Below are 19,492 nucleotides of genomic sequence, written 5' to 3' on the forward strand. Positions count from 1 at the left end.
CCCCAAGGAAGAGCACCCCAAGGCCCCACCTCCATGCCCCCTATTCCCCCGTACCCCTGAGGAGGAGCACACCAAGGCCCCGCCTCCATGCATCCTGTCTCCCAGGCCCCCAAGGTGGAGTATCCCAAGGCCCCGCCTCCATGCCCCCGCTCCCCGCCACCCCCCGAGGTGGAACACCCCTAGCTGTAACTGGGAGGCTTACCAGCCTGTCTTCCCCGCAACTCTCCTAGACTGTGAGCCTCTTGGGGCAGGGACATGGCTACACAGGGCCAGCAGAGGTGACCCCAAAACTTGGCTGGTAGATTGAAAAAATACAGCAAACTTCACCCAACACGCATCAGATTTACTTGAGTTCCAAATGTGTTTGAGGAAAGGAGAGAGTAACCATCCGGGACAGCTGTTGCCCTTTCTCCACACAGGAGCCAGGTCTGTGGCCCCCTTAGCCATGTGTCAGTCTTGGAGGCAGGGCTGCTTGAGAAAGGGCTTTTGGGGTTTCCACATCTCCCCATCTTATCCACTGACCTCCTCCAGACCTGCCCCAATTGCTTCTTGCTGGAACCTCCTGGGGCCCCAGGACAGAGACCACTCCTAGGCTCTCCAAACCCTGGGGCCAGCCCCAGGCCCACCTTCCTCCCAGCGGGGGCCATGCCCGCCGTGCACCCTGGCCTAGGGTGGGGCCAGCCCCAGGCCCACCTTCCTCCCAGCGGGGGCCATGCCCTCCGTGCACCCTGGCCTAGGGTGGGGCCAGCCCCAGGCCCACCTTCCTCCCCGCGGGGGCCATGCCCGCTGTGCACCCTGGCCTAGGGTGGGGCCAGCCCCAGGCCCACCTTCCTCCCAGCGGGGGCCATGCCCGCCGTGCACCCTGGCCTAGGGTGGGGCCAGCCACCAACACAGACACAGCACCCAGGAACACACGAGCATCCAGTCCACGCCCTCCAGCAGGCCCCGGTCCAGGCCTCTCACATCCAGCCCCAGGTGCCCAGGAGGTACCCTCCCTCCCCGGGCTGATGGATGGAGCCTTCCTCCACCTGAGCCACCACCTGCACCCTTCTCTGCGCCTCGGAGCCTGAAATGTGGACACCTGGTTGGGGCAGGACAGGGACCAACCCGCCGGACACAGGCCCTGAGGAACTGCCAAATGAATCCCAGCCCATCCTGCAGAGGACAATGCTGGTGACCCACCTCGCCTTCTAATGTCACAGTCCCGAGAACCGTCAACACGGCCACCCCGCCCAAAGCAGGGCTCCCGCCTGGGTTTTCGAGACAAGGCAGGCCGGCCCCTGGGTCGGGGTGCAGGGACCCAGAGCGGCCACCAGAGGGCAGCGTAGGAGCGCGCGGGAGCCCCATTCTGGGCAGCGGCCCAGCATCCCGACAGTGGCCTCCTGAGCCCTGCGGGGGCCCCCAGGCCACCGGCCCGCCCCGCCTGACGCCTCAGCCCACTCCACACACACACGGCCACGCCACGGCTCCTGATTTATTGCCTTCGAGTGTCCAGAACACCTGACTGCCCTGGGGTCTAATAATTTAAGGTGCCGAGAACAGGTCAGGGCAAGGGGTCGCAGAAGATGGGCTGGGGGGGCCCAGTGGTTACAAAATGTACCCCCGCCCTGCAACAAACAGGCCAGAGGAGACCGGCCTGGGCTGGTGTGGGAGGGGGCGGGCGGGGGTCCAGGGAAGAGGGCGCCCGACCCACCTCGGAAAGACAGAGCCACGGCCAGCGCTGCCAGAGGGAGCGGCAGAGACAGGAGAAGGCCCGGAGGCCACACGGGCCAGGGGCCTCCTCGGACACAAGTGCGCGGAGGCGTCGGGGAGGAAAAGGCGATGTGGGGCCAGCCAAGGCCTGGAGCCCCTGCTGGGCTGGGCAGAGCAGGGCTGGGCAGGGCCACCAGGCCCGGTCAACGTCCTGAGCTACATGACACAGCAGCGGGTCTTGTGCGTGTGTGGGTCTTTGAACCGCAGCCTCTGTTTGGGCCGGTATTTCTCCAGATAGGTGAGCTGCTTGCTGTTGATGGCTCCACGGCGCTTCCTGGGAAGAGGGGGACAGGGACAGGGTTCATCCAAGGCCCTGGCTCGGCCACCTCACCTGTCCCAGGGAGCTGGAAGCTGAGAGTGCAGTGAGCTGGAGTAAGGCCTTGCGGCTGGCCAAGCCCCTCCCATCCCAGGGCCTTGCCACAGCTGCTCCCAGAGTCACAGTCACCCTTTCCTGGCCTCCTGCAGCTTACCCCTGCTTGCCTTCCAAACTCACCAAAGCGCCACCTCCTCCAGGCTGACTCTGGGCTCCCTACGGCCCCCAGGCTTCCCCAGATGGGTAGGACCCACCCCAAGGCCATGAGCAGGCAACAAGGGTGGTGTCTGGGCACCTCTACCATCCAGGAAGGGGGGGCCTGTGAGTAAGGGAGGGGCTGAGCCCAGAATTCCAGCCCAGCTACACGACCTTCACTTACAGCAGGGACCTCGGTTGCGTGCTCACCCTGTCCCCACCATCCCTGCCACCTGGTCCTTATAGCGGGGACCTGGGCTGTGTGCGCACCCTGCCCCTGCCACCTGGTCCTTACAGCGGGGACCTGGGCTACGTGCTCACCCTGTCCCTGCCACCTGGTCCTTGACCACAGGTACCTGGGCTGGGGTGGACAGGAAGACTTCCTGGAGGAGAGGATGTTGCAGCCACACCTGAGAGACCCTGAGGTGACAGGCGTCCGGGGCCTGGGGCTGCCCACCCAGCACCTCTGGAGACTCATCCATCCTCACCTGCCATGGCCTCAGGCGTGCCCACGGGCTGGCCCTGGCCAAGGAAGTGGGAGCGGAAGTAGCGCAAGGAGTCTCTGTCCAGCAAAGCTGCAGGCACCCCGTGTGGCTCCACCATGCTCGCTTCCTCTGCCCAGCCACCGGCATGCTGGGGAAGGCGCAGCCCTCAGCCAGGCCTCCGCGTAGGGCCCCCACCCACAGACACGCAACAGGGGCAAGAAACACCCATGCTGTTCTGGGCCTGGCCATTTCTGCAGCACCGCCCAACCTGTCCTGACCAGCGCAGCTTCAGGTGCAGGGAGCCACACAGCAAAAACCACAAGGGAGAGACAAGCCCTGGCTCGGTGAGACGTGGGGTCAGGAGAGGCCCCAGGGAACGTGCTCGCCTGTGTGCACCCGCATGTGTGAAAATGCATGTCATGTATGAGTGCACACGTGTGTACGTGCCTGAGTGCATCCATGTGTGTCTACGTGTGCACCCACTTGTCTGTATGTGCCTGTGTTCACACACCTGCCTGTACGTGTGTGCCTGCATATGTCTGGGTCTGTGTGTGCACACGTGTACTTATGTGTGTGCCTGCATGACCCCCATGCGTGTCTGTGTGTGAGCGTGCACATCCCAGGGCCCCCAAGGAGACCTGAGCACCTGCAGGCCACGCTCCCACACAGACCCACAAGGCAGGCCACGCTCCCGCACAGACCCACAGGGCAGGCCACGCTCCCGCACAGACCCGCAGGGCAGGCCACGCTCCCGCACGGACCCGCAGGGCAGGCCACGCTCCTGCACGGACCCGCAGGGCTGGCCACGCTCTTGCACGGACCCGCAGGGCTGGCCACGCTCTTGCACGGACCCGCAGGGCAGGCCACGCTCTTGCACGGACCCGCAGGGCTGGCCACGCTCTTGCACGGACCCGCAGGGCTGGCCACGCTCTTGCACGGACCCGCAGGGCTGGCCACGCTCTTGCACGGACCCGCAGGGCTGGCCAGCCAGTATGGCCGGGAACAAGCCTGCCTCTGGGAGGAAGAGATGGCCTCGCTAGCCAAGCCTGTCCAAGTAGCACGGGTGTGTGGCACTCATGGGCACGCACATGGTGGGCTGGGCAGGGGCAGGCTTCAGGCGCCGCATCCGTTCCTCCAGAGTTGGCCCTGCTGTCCCGGCCAGACTCCCCCAGGACCCCCTGGGCAGTGGGCAGATGGCAGCCTTCCCCAGGGAGGCCACCAAGTGACAGGGATGGGGCAGGCAAGCTGGACTGGAAGCCTCCAAGGAGGGCGGGGAGGGGCTGAGCTGGAGAGCTCAGGGTTGAGGGGAGGGGTGGTGAGCAGCCGGACTCAGAGCAGCTCTGAGACACTAGCCCAGTGTGAGCGTCCCTAGGGGCGGACACGGTGTGGTATGGGGTTTCAGGCTCTTGTTTTTCATGGAGGGACTGAACCAGCTGGCTGAGGGTTCTTCCACCCCCGTCAGGATGGCTGGGAAGGAAGGAGCTCCGTCTGTGGAGGGCGGGCAGGACGGCATGGCGAGTGGCCTCGCAGTGTCCCTGCGTGGCTACATGGTCCCTCAGGGGCTGCTGTCCCCACCCATTAGAAACACCTCGGGTTTCCCCGTTTCTGCAGCAAGTCCCAGCTTGTGCTGAGCGACGCAGCCTCAGGGCAACAGAACCACACAGTCAACACCAACACCCTTCGTGGGCAGCCAGATCTCCCCTCCCCCAGCGCTCACAGCCCACCCCGCCACCTCAGCCACTCACTGGCGGATGAACTGGATGGCGTCCTCGTACTTCATCCCACTCTCGATGAGGGCCAGCGCCACAAGGACTGGAGCCCTGGGGGCAAACAGAAGGGCCGGGGTCTTCGGAGCCTGCGCACCCCTGTCCCCTTGGCAGGGCACCTGCTGAAGACGCAGGGCACGGGGGCCCTAGGGGTCCAGACTCCCTGCTGCCTGAAGCTCCCCCATGGAGGCCACAGCCTCAGAGCCCAGCCTGAGCACTGGGTCCAAATCCTGGCTTCCTCCTAGGCAACCTCTCTGCGATCTGCTGGGGGAGGGTTAAATAAGGGCTCCCGGGTGAAGTGCTAAGAGCTGGATCCGTGCCTGCTATCAACCCTGCTCGCCTAGGCTTCCCTCTGCGGATGGGGTTGTCCCACTGGTCATTTCATTTGATCCCAGCTGCCATTCTTCCTCCCGTTCTCCCAGCAGGGGTCTGAGGCCCCAGCTGTGCAGGGGTGGATCTTTGGGTCTGGAGAGGGGGACGACAGCCCTTTCCTGAACAAGATGTCAGGATGGTTACAACCACAGCAGGAAGAAGTTGGGTTAGACTTTGGGAAGCACTTCCTCTCTGTGATGCTGGGAGAGGACCAGTCTGGGCGCCCCAGTACTTGGGGCACGGGCCTCCTGGGAAGGTCGCATGGACGTGTGTTCAAGACCCACATCCAAAAGCGAGGCTATCAGACCACGAGATGCCCAACCACCTGACACGGCGAGCCCCACCCTGCCCCGACACTCACCGGCCCAGGCCCGCCACGCAGTGCACAGCCACGCAGCTGCCGGGGGCCTCACAGAACTTGGCCTTCACCAGGCTCAGCCAGTCTTCCACTACCTTGCCGGGCGGGGGCGCCCCGTCGTCAAACGGCCAGTCCTGCGAAGGGAAGCGACATGAGGACCCCCAGCTGCGGGAGAGTGGAGAGGTGGCCCTGGGGCTCAGGCGAGAACAGGGAGCTCTGAGAGGCAGAGGGTGCCAGGAGCCCACTAGGGTGGGGGCAGCAGATCCAGAGGGCACACAGGAGGCGTACAGTTTGGCCATGGGCACCCCATGGTGGGTGCTTTAGACTCATCATTCCCTGTACACTGCAGCTGTCCCCTCCTCCAGGAAGCCTTCCTAGACCACCCCACCCCTTTCTGACTGGAGCCTCGTCCAGAGTCACACAAATCCAATCCCCACACCTGTCAGCCCGAGCTCCAGTTCTGGGGTCACAATCCCTCACGCCTGTGTGCCGGCGGCAGCCTGACAGGTTTTGGGTCGGCTGGTGCAAGAGGTCTAGTCCCCTGTGGTGGCATGCAAAGACGGCTGGCACGTGCCACACACAGCCCAGGTGCCAGGAAGGACTGAAGACAGGGTTATGGGGCGAGACAGGACCCATGTTTCCAAGGGCACTCGAAACAGGTGGTTCCACTGGGACCCCGGCCCATTGTTCCTGGGGGTTAATTTGGTCTTAGAAGATGACCTGTGCTTCCCATTGTCCTGTTCCCCAGCGCCCTGGATCGGTGGGCAAGTGAGTCTTCCCAGGGGAGGGCCCGGGCCAGAGCGCTGCGGTGGGAATGGACACGTTTCAGTCTTGGGAAAGAGTTCGTGCAGGGCCGCGGGACTGTGCCAGGCCTGAGGCTGTCTGGTGCCAGGGAGAGCCCGCTGGGCCCACTGAGCAGACACGCAGCCTTTGGGGGCATCTCACCCCTCCCCAGCCTCCAGGCAGGGCAACTCCTAGAGACAAGTGGTCTGCACGGCTACTTACGTCTGACCCCAATCCCTCCCGCTGCTGTGGAAGAGGAAGGAGGGTGTGGGTGCACCCCACGCGAGAAGCGGGGACACGCCTTCACCTCCCATTCTTCCAAGCAGCCCCGCTTTGAGCTGAGGAACCCAAGGCTCGGAGTGACCTGCAGTGTCACAAGGCTGGGGAGGGCAGAGGCGGGACGCAGCCCAAGGCCTATCTGACCCCAAAGCGCCAGCACTGCCACCACTCCAAACCGCCAAGCTGAGGTTATGAAACAGCAACCACAGCCAAAAGCAGAGTCCTGGGATGAAAAGCAGTGACTGAGGGGTCACTCAAGCTTCGCACTGAGGAGACAGGCCCGGATGCAGCTGGGCGAGCCTGCACCAGGGGGCAGTCGTCTACCGGGCCGGGGGTGGGCCCCCCTGCCCTGGGGCCGGCTCTGGGCCTGCAGCTGCTGTGGCCCATCCCCCAAGGATACGGCAGCAGAACCGCCCCACACCCCGCCCAGACCTGGGTCCCCAGGGCCAAAGGAGCCAAGGAAACTGCCCAAGGGTCCTCCCCAGGAACCTGCTGCCTGGCAACAGGGCCGCAGCCACCCGGGCAGAGGCTGAGATGGACCCAAGACAGGACGGGAGGAGGGTCTGAGACAGGCGGAGGAGCCCAACCCCCACCTTGGCCCATGCACCAAGCATGTGCCAGCCACCCCTGCCTGGCGAGCCAGGCTGGCCCGATCTAGAGACAGAAAGATGGGGTACACAAGGGTGAATTTCTTGAGGTCACAAGGCCCAACACCCTGGCCTTCCCTTGACGTACCCAGACACACACGTGGCCCGGCACAAACATGTCCAGGGCTGCCACAGGAGGGGCACCAAACCCTCTGTGCAGGCCCAGAGCCCCCCGCCCCACCCTCCCCCGGTGGCAGCAGCCACGAGGGTCCCCGTGGCCAGGGTCCCCGTGACGCGCGCCTCACCACAACTGTGATGCCGTCCTTCTCCAGTGGCGTTTTGTCATAGGTCACTTCACACACGCGCACCACGGTGGTGGCCCCATACTTCTTCAGGTCCTGAGGGGGGAGGACGGAGGAGGCAGGGCTGGGCTGGGGCTGCAGTGCTCAGGGAGCAGGACCCACTCACCAGGGCTCCCAGGGCACAGCTGTGTCCCCCACCGTCACCCAGGACTTGGACATGTCCCTTCAGACCCTTCAGGGTGGAGCCCTGTCCCCTCAGACCTCTCGGGGTGGAATCCTGTCCCCTCAGTCCCCTGGGGCAGGGGCATGGTCCCTGAAGCCCCCAGGGAAGGGCATGTCACCCTCCAGCCAGGCAGACCCTGATGCAGTGACGCCCACCAAGAGTGGACTTCGGGCTCTGCGACTGGTCAAGGTGGTGTCTGGGTGTGAAAGAGCCTGTCCCAGGTCCCTTGGGCCACCCAGCAAAGGCAAAGGTGTCTCCACCTACATTCATGGTCACCGGCAGCTGGGACCCCAGCTCCCCAGCACACCACTCCCTCCTCTGGGGTGCTCAGGACCCCACATCTACCAGCAAGGACATTTCTTCCAGAAAAGCTACTGGGTCCCCACAGCAGGAACTGGACCCCCCAGTCCACATGTGAGCCCCTGCATCTGAGCAGCGACCCCAGCTGAGCCACAGGGATGGGTCCAGTCCAGGGGGACTTTGGGGTCTAAGAGGGGCGGGCGTCAGCTGGGGCACCTCAGAGCAGGGAGGGTGGGCACCACTCAGATGGCGGCCAGGAGGGAGCTGGGCCCTGCACGCCACCAGGGAAGCCCCACACGACCAGGGAAAAGGTCGTGGTAGTTCACAGCCAGGCCGATATTTATACCCCCACTGCGGGGGATCCACTTCACGGGGGTCACGTGTGAGGGCTGTTCCCACCCCACCTGCTCTCACGGCTATTTTGGGAGGGGTGAGGAATCAGCTGCTGGGTCTTGCTGGTCACGGGACGGGTACCTAGAACACAGAGAGGCCAGTACCCAACTATCTGAGAATGCAGGGAGCAGGCGGGGTGCTGGGCTCTCTGGCCGTGGGGTACCTCAGAGGCCCTCTGCACCCTCAGCAGAGGGAATGGCCACCCAGCCCAGGACTCAGTCCTGGCCCTGGTCACAGGTTGAGCCCTTCCTGATCCTGGTCACACACTGAGCCCTGATCCTGGTCACATCCTGAGCCTTGACAGTCACACACCTGTGAGCCTTCATCCTGGTCACATGCTGAGCCCCAACCCTGGTGACATACTGAGCCCTGATCCTGGTCACATACTGAGCCTTGATCTTGGTCACACACTGAGCCCTGATCCTGGACTAAGCCTTAACCCTGGTCACAGGCTGAGCCCTCCCTAACCCTGCTGACCTACTAAGCTCTAATCCTGGTCACACACTGAGCCCTGATCCTGGACACGCACTGAGCCTCGATCCTGGTCACATAGTGAGCCCTGATCCCAGACACACACCAAACCCTGACCCTGGTCACACATGAGCACTGATCCTGGTCAAACACTGAGCCCCAACCTTGGTCACATACTGAGTGCTGATCCTGGACACACAGAGTCCCAACCTTGGTCACACACTGAGACCTGACCTTGGTTACAGGCTTAACCCTGATCCCAGTCATATTCTGAGGACTGACCCTGGCCACTCATCATGATGTTCTCGCCAATCTTTCTTGTACATCCTGCTGTTATCTCAAGGGTCTCAGCTGTGAGAGGGACAGCCATCTTCTTTAGGGCACCTGGCTCAGTGTCCAGGGTCCAAGCTCCCTGATGGCAGGGTGCCCAATGCGTCCTGCTGCTCTACAGTTCTCAATACCCTCTCATGCCCAAATCCCCGTTTCATTATGACAAGACCATGATGGCTTATCTCATGTCACAGGGCAAAGGACTCAGTCATAAATGACCCTGCACACAGCTGCAGCCTCTGACACAGCTGGCACAGTCAGAGGCTGTCAACGGCCCCACACACCGCTGCAGACTCTGCAAATGGCCCCAGGCCTGCAAACAGCAGGGCACTCTGCAGAGACCAGGCTCCTCTAGGAGGCCACACAGGTCTCTCCAGACTCCACTCCCAAGATAGCTTCTGTAAATGCATCTGGTCCCATCTGCCAGGGTTGCCAGTGGCAGGCATCTCTGCTGGCTCTCCAGGGCACAGCGGTCCCTCCCTCCTGTGGCCAGTGCTGACCTTTGCTCAGTCCCTCCTCATATAGAGATCTGGGCCCTGAAGCCCCCTGTCCAGCCTTGTCTAACCTGAGGTCTCACCCAGAGCCCAGCAGCGTGTGGAAGCCTGGGCTAGCCATGGAGCCGCCCTGCATACTTGTCCCCCATCTGCCTGTTTCCCCATTAAGCAGCCACTTCTCATACCAGGGCACCTCCTGCCCGCTCAGCCTATGCACAGAGGTCAAAAGGACAGCAAAGGGCTGGGGAGGGCCTCAGCCCAGGCCACGGCTGAGCACGCAGAGCCTGGCCCATGTATCCCCCCGCCTCACCCCCTGCCTCTATCCACATGGCATGGAGTCCCTCCTATCACATGCCAGCCCCCTGCAGGCCTCCCAGGGGACCCAGTTGATCCCCCAACACCCTCACCCCCGACCCCCAGGATACCCCCATGTCCCTCCTCCAGGATCCTGCAACGGGGACTGGGCTTTGCTTCAAGGCTGTGAGCCCTGTCTGGCCAGCGGGGGCTGGGGACCCCTCTCGGGAGGCCTCAGGCAGCTCAGCCGGGCTTCCCAGATACCTGGGCCCCCTGCCTGCCACAGCTCCGTCTCCACTCACCTCGATGAAGGTGCTGAGCGTGGCGTTGGTGGGGTTGTGGGTGATGAGGAAGCGCATGTGTTTGTAGCTCACCTCCACCGGGGCCGGGCGGTTCATCCGAGCCATGGCGCCTCCCGACAGGCCCGGCAGGGCAGAAGGGGCTGCACAGAAGGCTGGGGACACGTCCTGAGAAGTCCCCACGTACCCCCCAAAAATGAGGAGAACAAGATCCCTGTGCTTGTCCAAGAAAAGCGAGATTTAAAAACCCACCCCCATACCCCGCACAAATATTGTGCAAATACTTAGGCGTGGGGGAGGAAGCTGCCCAGTGTTTGGATAATTAAAAAAGAAAACCCAAGTCTTAAAAAAGAAAAGAGAAAAAACAGCCCCCTCCCCGCCCAAAGTAAAGCAGGCAACTCCAAACTCCTGTCTCTCACAGCTGGATAGTCATAAAGAGGCAAAAAATAAAAAGAACAACCAAAAAAAGCTCAGCAAAGAAAACTTAAAAGCCCAAAGAGAATCCGGCCGCCAAGCAGTGTCCAGAGCTGGACCCCACGCTGGGGGCGCCCTCTCCACATCGGTGGCTGGGCAGACAGCCCCCTTCACTCAGAGGTGGGCCCCAAGCCCCCAAGGGCCAAAGGAAGAATGAACTTGAACTGAACCAACTCCAGCAGCCTTGGGCCAGGGGTCACGGGCAGCGGCCGTGGGGACAGCGGCCTCTGACGTGCGGGGCCTCTGTCACGTTACCCCATCGGGGTACGGTGAGTCCTGAAGGGGGGCAGGGGGCTCAGGCGGTAGAGCTGGCCCCAGGCTGGGCAGCAGAGGCCATCGGCAGGCGAGGGCAATGGTGAGAGCCAGCAGCGCGGGGACTCCTTAGCAGCAGGCACGGCGAGCCTGGGTACAGCAGTGCTCAGGGCTGGGCCCCGTGGCCCACTCCATGAACCCCAGGTGGGTCCGCAGCACACAGCATCTGGGGGCGCAGATGAAGAAAATGAATAGAAAGGGGTCACAGCGGGCCCTACCTCCCACGAGGGGTTCATGCCTGCCCTGAGCCCGCAGTCACAGGCAACACCTCTCCCAGAGCGCTCCTCCTGACCATGCTGAGTGAATGACCCTCTTAGGTCTGTTTCCTTATGTGGGAGCACGAGGAAGCACGGCTCCTGCCAGGACTGACCCAGCGCCTGAAGGCCATAGGGCAGCCACCACACAGCCAGCAGGGCATGACGGAGGACAGAGGGGGACAGGGATTTCAGGGACATACACACCCCCGAGGACATGATGAACCCAGCACACAGACAATGGGTCCCTCTGTGGGGACACAGGCCGAGTTCCCCTAAGAAGCCTGAGCCTGGCCCCTGCCCACCTGCCGTGATCTGTGGAAACCCCACCCCAGGACAGCTGCCCTCTCCTCTTCCGATTCTTGGCTACTGCGAACATCTGAGCCCAGGTCTCTCTGGGTGGCCCATCCTCAGGGAACGGGGCCCAGGCACTCAGTCAGTGCTGCCAGTCAGGGAGGTGAGGGACCTGGCCCCACACGCGGCCGTGGGCCACCCTAATTGCCTCTTGCTTTCTGCAGAGTCTCCTGCCTGTCAGTAGCCCCCTGCCCACCAGTGTCCCCCTGCCCATCAGTGTCCCCCTGCCACTGTGTTTCTGCTGCTCACACAGGGCTCAGCCAGGCTCAGGGGATAAACAGGCCAGCTCTGCCCCTCCAGGAGCTTGCGGAGGCGGGGACAGACCACACCAATAGGCCAGCCATCAGGCACACATGCCAAGGTGGTGACAGCACAGGTGGCCAGGAGTGGCTTCACACCGTAACAGGGCCCTGAAGAGGGAGGGTGCAGGTGGGCCACAGTAACCTGAAGCACCTCCACGCCTGCCTCTCTCCCTCTCTGGGTCTCACAACCCCAAAGCTCCCGGGCAAGGGGGTTCCAGGAGCACGCAGCCTCCTTCCCTCTCTACGGAAAGGCTGGGAGACCTTGTACAAGGTGCCAGCCTCTTTGTTACCCCATTAGCACAACGAGGGGCCACACAAGTGACCCAAGCTCCCTCCGGCTGTGACCCAGCTGTTAGCAGACTCTCCAGCCCCCTAGACTCAACCCAATCCCGGCCCTGTCACTACTGTCTACCACCCAAGGAAAGGCACTTCAGGGTCCCTTGTCCAGCAGAGCCCTCCATTCCCCAACCCACCCCCTCTCACCTGTGCCCCTGCCCCAGCCCCAGCACCCCCTTCCCAGCTGCCCACCAGGCAGGCTGGGCCCTTGGAGTCTCAGCCCAGGCGCAGGGAGGGCTTGAGGCCTGGGTCCCTGGACTCGGAGGGTGGCTGCATGGGACCATGGGCTCCTCCTTGCTTGCCCTCCACACCCTCGGTGGCAGCCAGTGCTCACAGGCTCCGAGCAAGCGCCACACCTCAGGATCTGTCCATTGCGTGGTTCTGGGAAGGTTAAAACAGATGGTGGGTGCAGTGGCTCATGCCTGTAATCCCAGCACTTTGGGAGGCTGAGGCAGGCAGATGACCTGAGGTCGGGAGTTCGAGACCAGCCTGACCAACACGGAGAAACCCCATCTCTACTAAAAACAAAAATAAAAAAAATTAGCCAGGCGTGGTGGTGCATGCCTGTAATCCCAGCTACTCGGGAGGCTGAGGCAGGAGAATCGCTTGAACCCAGGAGGCAGAGGTTGCAGTGAGCCGAGATCGCGCCATTGCGCTCTAGCCTGGGCAACAAGAGCAAAACCCCGCCTCAAAAAAAAAAAAAAAAAAAAAAAAAAAAACGTGAAAAAAAAAAAAAAAAAAAAAAAAAAAAAAAAAAAAAAAAAAAAAAAAAAAACGGATGGTGGGGTGGGACCTCTAGCAGGAGGTAAAGGTGGAGACAAGGATCCTGCCCCTGGTCCCGCCAGCCCCCACCCTGCCCAGCTGGAGGGAGCACAGGCTCTGAGTGTGGGTGAGGGAAGCCACCACGTGCTAACAGCACACAAACACCTGGGTCCCTCCTGGGACGGCAGGACGTCCCTGTGCGCGGGAGCCGAGTTCATGTTTACAGAAAGAAAGGAGGAAAAGCGCTGGAGAAGCCACAGCATTGGGCCTCTCCCTGAGGGGCTGACCAACCCCTCACGCCCACAGCTGCCAAGGACCTGGGAAGACCCCACAGGCAACAGCACGTGGCCTGGCCCTGCTGCCTAGTGGCCCTGGACAGGTCCACAGGGCTGCAGGCTGCTGCAAGGGAGGAGGCTCTGAACCACCTCAGGGGTCACAACCCAGGCTAGAACGGGGTCAGGGGTCCAGGGAGAGGCTAGACAAGGCTGGGCTGGGGTCTTGCCACACACCCCACTTGTCTCTGCACCCTGGAGCCCCTACTCCTGCCCCAGGTGAAAGCAAAGCAATGATGCCCTGGCACCACTGTGTGGCTCTGCCCTGCCTGGTGGCTGTCCCCCAAGGGAGAACACCCCTCCCTAACTGCACGCCCCCACTGAGGTCACCAGGTAGGGCCCTGAGAGCAAGGGTTAAGGATCCCCAGGGATGGGCACTGAGAACTCCCTGAAGCCAAAGCCTCAGGCTTCCCATCTGCAAAATGGGGACAGGTTGCCCCTGCCTCCGTGTGTTGTGAGTCGCTACCACCCCCACCAAGCCCGTGGCCCACAGCACAGGGACCCACTGGCAGCCATGGCCCCTCCTTCCCTCCTGCTACCAAGCCCTGCAGCACCCTTCCCGAGATCCGGCTCAGCCTCCTCGGGCCAGCAGGCCCAGAGCCCTCAGCGATTTCTCAAGACCCTTAAAGGAAGAGTCCATCCTTGTCCCTGTTGGCCAGACGAGGAAACAAGCCAGGGAGAGGGGACATTCTCAGCCAGGGCCACACCAGGCGTCCAGTTAAGTATGTTCTCTCTGCCTCAAGTCTAGGAGGCAGGAACGACACGGAGCCCCTGTACAGAAGAGGAAATCGAGGTTCAGGGAGGCTACCACCCTCCTTCCCGATGGCACAGCGGGTTAAGAAGTTTGAATCCAGCCCCCTTCAGAGAGGGCCCCCCTGTGATACTGGGGAAGGAGTCTGGAGGCCCGGGGCTCAGTGGGTCTCAGAAGTAAGGCTGTGCCGCGGTCAGGGCTGAGGTGGGCGCTCCGGGGAGTCCCGGGGGACCAGTCGCGGGTGGGGTCGTGGTAAGGGGCGCGGCCCCCTCCCTGGACGCCAGCGGGGCTCCCGCCCAGCCCTCCGGAGGGCGCCACCTCCTCCCCAGCGGGGCTGGGGTCCCGGAAGGCCTGGGTCCGCCGCGTCCCCACCTGCCAGGCTCACCCGCGCCGCAGGCGTCCTGCCGCCTCCATACGCGCCGGCCGGGCGGTGCCCACGGTGCTGGGCCCGGGTCGGGGCGCCGCCCCTCCGCCGCGGAGCCGGCTCCAGGCGCTGCCGCCACCGGCGCCTGCGGCTATTTATAGTGCCCGGGCGTCACGTGGGGGGCGTGACCGGCGGGCGACCCGGCTGCCGAGGGCTCCCACACCTGCCGCCTAAATATAGCCGCGCCCTGCCCGGGAAACAAAGGGGCCGCGCAGGGCGGGCGCGGGGAAGAGGAAGCCCGGCCAGGAAAGGGAAGTGCGGGGCGCGGCGAGGGCCGGGGGCGCTGCAGCCCGGGACCCCTCCTTCCTCCCGCCGGCCGGCCCAGCGCCCTCTCCCGTTGCCTGCCCTCCCTAGAACCTCGGAGCTCCCCCTGGCCCCTTCACGGGGCTGTGGGCTGGGGGTCCTGAGGGCAGGAGCCGCCGGGCTGCGCTCCTGGTGGGGAGGCCTGGAGGGAGCACGCCCAGCTTTGGAAATGTAAATGCGGCCCCGCTGTGCAGGTGCTGTCCTGCACCCTGAGGAGGAGGGCGCCCGAGTCCCTCCTGTTCAGACCCCCTGCCCAACTCACCAGCCCACAGCCCCGGCACTTCTCCATGTGTTTAACTCAGCACCTACCGTGTGCCAGACACTACTGTCCCCTCACTTAATCCTCACGACCCAGCTGTGGCTACTACGCTGGTCTCCCCTAGCGTACTGGTGAGGAAACTGAGGCACTGAAACGAGGAACACACTCAGGTAACACCGGCAGGCAGGATTCAGCCAGGGAGAGGGCTCCACAAACTCCGAGGCTGGGCACTTCCGAAGAGGCATCCCCTCCTCCAGGAAGCCCTCCCAGATCCTCTCAAGCAAAAGCCTCCCTGGGACTCCTGGCTCTGCCTCCTGGGAGCATTGTGCCAGGAACTCATGTGCTCCCCAGACTATGAGCCCCAAGGGTGCAGCTGGCATCACGATCCACTCTGTGCCTGCCCTGGCCACCCAGAGCAGGGTGGAGGGGCATGGGTGGCACCCCCAGCACAGGGTCCCTGGAGGCCTGGCCTTGCTTGCAGCTCTCAAACAACCTGGTCCCTGCAATCTGAGGTCATCAAGGGAACCTGCTGAGAGCATGACCCACTCTCCCCCTGCCAGGCTCTCCCCACCCACACTTCCAGACAGCATCACCATCAGCCTGGCCCAGCTGTGCTGGCAACCCTCATCTCCTCCCACCCCCAGGTGGGCAAGCAGGCCAGGGGCCGAGGACAGGAGGACTGTGCCCAGTCTGAAGGGACCCATGGGAGCCCCCACCCAAGGGCGCACCAAGCCAGGTAGCCCTGCCTGCCAGCTCATAGACCCCCAAGGGTGTGAGCTCCCTGGCAAGAACACCCACCCACATGGGTGCACCCAGCACCACAGGGAGACACTAGGCTCTGACTCCTGCCCAGTGCTCTCAGCTCACCACTTCCAGCAGCATCTCCGTGAAGGTCCAAGGCAGGAATGGGTCAGCTGCAGGGACTCTGCCCCACCATTCTCCAACCTCAGCCACTTTCTAAGGATACCAGGCTAGACACTGCATTCCCCGAGCAAGGCACCAACACCTGCCACACTGCACTGGCGAACCACAGCAGCTCAGAGAAGCTGAGCAACCCTCCTGAGTCACACAGCCAGAAGGCAGAGGAACCACAGTTGGAGCTGGGTCTTGCTGCCCCCCAGAGACCCTGCTTATCCCAACTCTAGCCCTCTAGGAGAGAGGACCTCTGGGGTAAGCTGCTCCTGCCACCCCAGCCTCAGTTTTCTTATCCATAAAAGGGTCTCAGAGTGAAAGTTCCCATCAAGCTCTGTGATGCTACAACCAGACAGAGCCCATCATGCCTCTGGGGCTACAAAGGTGGACCCCCGCATCCTCATCACCCCCACCCGGGCTCCACCCCCTTGCCTGGGGCCCTCTGGCCAGGCCTGGGGGGCACCTGCTGCAGCTGGCACAGCCCCAGGCCTTTCGGAGAAGTCTATTTATATCCAGGCAGGAGCCGTTCCTGGAATCCTCCCAGAGCGAGCCCAAGTCCGCCCATTGCTAGGGGGGCCAGAAGGGTAGACCCGAGCAGGCCAAGCCCATGCCTGATACGCTAGGATGCCTTCCCAGAGTCCTCCAGGCCCCTGCACCCGGCAGCTCCAAGAGCCCAGCTCCCTCACTGCCACTGCCCCTGCCCCCACCCCATCCCATCCCCTCTCCCCACCCCATCCCCTCTCCCCACCCCATCCCATCCCCTCTCCCCACCCCATCCCATCCCCTCTCCCCACCCCATCCCATCCCCTCTCCCCACCCCATCCCATCCCCTCTCCCCACCCCATCCCATCCCCTCTCCCCTTGCTGTGTCCTTTAGAGCAGAGTGTCCCAGGCCCCAGGGAAGGCATCCCAACTGAAGGAGAGTTGAGAGGTCCTCAGTTTCACCCCACCTCCCACACAGGCCCTGGCACCAAGAGGGCTCCCACTTGTTTGTAGAAGGAACAAATGACCCAACGTTCTGGGCAGAGGTCCAGATCTGGGAAACATCCAGAACCCATCACAGAATCTCGACCCCTGAGGTCTAGAGGAACCTCAAAGGTCACCTACGCCACACCTAAGCCCCAGCTTGCACACCTCTGGTGATGGGGACCTCACTACTCCTTAGCATCCCTTGTGCCCTCCACCTTCAGGCAGCCTCTCAAGCTGTCCGTCCCAGGCCCCCTCTCTGGTGCTTCTGAGCAATCATTGCAGGGACGGGGACCAGCAGGAGGAAAGCCCCTGAGCAGAAGCAGCCCCAGGGTGGCAGGTGATCTGGAGGGTGGGAGGTCAGGGGAGGATTCCTGGAAGAACTGGCCAGGAGGGAGGCAGGCATGCTCCTGATGCCTGGAGTCTCACATCAGGCTACTACCCCGACTCCCTGTGTAACCCTGGGCCAGTGCTAGCCCTCTGGGGCCCATGGCCACCTTTACAAATAGAGACACTGCCAGAGAGGAAAGCCACCTTCCGAGATGGTGTCAGCTCCAAGCCAGTCATGGGTGCCTGGCTGCCGCCTGGAAGCAGAGCTGTTGGGCACCGGCTCAGGTTCTACCCACTGGGCATCTACAGATGAGTGTGGGCTCCAAGGACACACCCCTGTGCTCAGCCACTGCTCCTCTGGGCCGCACACAGCTTTAACAGTGCCTTCTGGGGCATGGCGCTAACTCGCCAACCCAAGACGCCTGCCCTGCTCCTCCTGAAGCTGCTCACATGCCGCCAGCCACCAGCAGTGCCCAGGCAGGCCAAAGTCCACCACAGACCTGGGGGCTGTAACCACTGCTTCCACAGGCAGGCAGGTAGGTGGGCACCTGGCGAGAGCATGGGCGAGGCCATGGGGCTCCACTCAGGCTGCCACTGGGCCCCAGGCACCCAGCATCAGGCAGGCAGCAGGTGATGCACGCCAGGCACCAGGAGCCTCCCAAATCTGTGGCCACTCAGGCCCTGCCAGGCCCACCTGGAGCCTCCCAAGCTCCAATGGCACCAGGAGAACCACCCAGTGATGGGTAGAAACCTGACCCCAGGAGGTGCTTAGTACCACCCTGTGGCCTGCTGCAATGACCAATCCCAATCCAGGACTCAGACCCTACCCCCATAGCCCAGCGCCAAGCCCCAGCCCCCCACACCTGGACTCAGCTCAGCCAGCCTCACCCCTGTGGGCCTGGACCGTCCCCTAATGGAACCAGAGATGCCAGAGGAAAGGAGCAAGGGAGCAGAGGTGGCAGGGGGAGGACGTAGAGGAGGGGGACAGTCACAGGGAGGAGTTCTGACCCCACTCACAAGGTGGCACCAAACCACGGCGGTCAGGACTGGGCTCTGGGCTCACAGGGCCTGGGGTCAAGGTCAGTGCTGTCTGTGACTGTTTCTCCCCTCTGAGCCCTGGTTCCCCACCTGTAAAAGGTATGGCAAGCCCTGGCTCACCGGGGTCTTGAGGGGACGAGGAGACAGTGGACACTGACAGCTGGAAGACGAGGCCCCTGGCAGCAGCTCAGATGAGGAAACTGAGGCACGGCCAAGGGAATTGTGACCCCAAATGTGGCCTTGCAAACCCTCCAGGTACCCCTTCTGCCACCCTAGAAGCCCACCTGGCAGCAGAGCAGGTAGAGCATCTTCCCTGCCTGGGGGTGTGACACAGCCAGGCCCCCTCCCAGCTCCCCTCACCCTGCCCTTGTCATTCCCCCAGCACCCCAGCCCCCCGCCTGCCCTTCCTGGGGGCAAGGATGGGGGTGTCAGCGCTTGGAAAGCATCCCAGCAGCCACTGCCAGCCAGGCCACCTGTTGACACCACACGGTGCCACACTCCGGCACATAAGGCCTGCATCCTGGGCTACCTGCCCCGCACAAGGCCCACCACCCACCTCCCCATCCCTGCAGGGGCGTCTTGCTCTCTACACTGCTCTGCACCCTCCTGAAGCTCAGCAGTGCCTCTGAGCCTTCCCTACCCCCACCCTGGACCACAGGACTCCCACCAACGAGGACTGGAGACCAGGCATTCATCCACTCATTCATCCGTTCATTCATCCAATTTGACAAATATGTACTGAGCACCTTCAAGGGCCAGGTGCTGGGCTAAGCTTGGAAGATTCAGGAAAGAAATGGACAGAACCAGCACACAGCCCACCCACCTTCTCCTGCTCTCCCAGGTGGGGTTGCCCAGTCACCCCTCCACCCCCTGCCCTGCCAAGCTGCCTCCCAGACTCCCCGGGCGAGTGGGCCAGGTAATGACAGTATCGTGGGTTTCCAGGGAGGGGTCTGAGACGCTGGCATCTCTACTGAGTCGGGGGTCACTTCCTCCCTGGAGCCGAGTCACTTGGTTCCTCAAAGAGACCCCATGCCAACCTGTGCCTCAGGTTCCCAGGCTGTCACAAACAGGGTTAGAAAACAGGATGCCTGGCTCATAGCAGAGACACTGCCATGGCAGGCAGATCAGGTCCCAGGGCTGTCAGGCCTCCACTCCCCCTATCGTCCCCAGCCATCGGCCTAGCAGAGGCCTCCACAAGCTGCCTCCACAGGGCTGCCCACCTCACCTCCCAGCCCACCCCCACAAGCTCCCTCCCCACCTCCTGGCCTGGGTCATGCTCTGCTGGGAACACCACCTCCTCAGGGGAACCTTCACTACCTAGTAACAGCCACTCCCTGCACCTCGGCTTCCTCCTGTCAAGAGGGACAGCAACCGTCCCTCCCTCACA

General features: G+C 62.9%; 1 protein-coding gene across 5 annotated transcripts in view; it reads right to left on the reverse strand.

Annotated features, from left to right (window-relative positions):
* Positions 1–1,461: 1,461 nt before the first annotated feature.
* The window catches only part of PTP4A3 (protein tyrosine phosphatase 4A3), a 44,355-nt gene continuing 26,324 nt past the window's right edge, over positions 1,462–19,492 (reverse strand). For 3 of the 5 annotated variants that reach the window (XM_050802391.1, XM_050802395.1, XM_050802393.1), the window contains exons 2-6: positions 10,000–10,948; positions 7,196–7,288; positions 5,245–5,375; positions 4,491–4,565; positions 1,462–2,026 (exon numbers count right to left, since the gene is read on the reverse strand). In XM_050802391.1, coding sequence (XP_050658348.1) covers positions 1,909–2,026; positions 4,491–4,565; positions 5,245–5,375; positions 7,196–7,288; positions 10,000–10,104 — 522 coding nt within the window. In that variant the 5' untranslated portion in view covers positions 10,105–10,948 and the 3' untranslated portion in view covers positions 1,462–1,908. Of the gene's footprint in view, positions 2,027–4,490; positions 4,566–5,244; positions 5,376–7,195; positions 7,289–9,999; positions 10,949–14,245; positions 14,396–19,492 lie in introns of those variants that run through there. The other 2 variants (XM_050802392.1, XM_050802394.1) reach the window with 2 other exon arrangements.

Source organism: Macaca thibetana, chromosome 8 (assembly GCF_024542745.1).
Source record: "Macaca thibetana thibetana isolate TM-01 chromosome 8, ASM2454274v1, whole genome shotgun sequence".
Lineage (NCBI taxonomy): Eukaryota > Metazoa > Chordata > Mammalia > Primates > Cercopithecidae > Macaca > Macaca thibetana.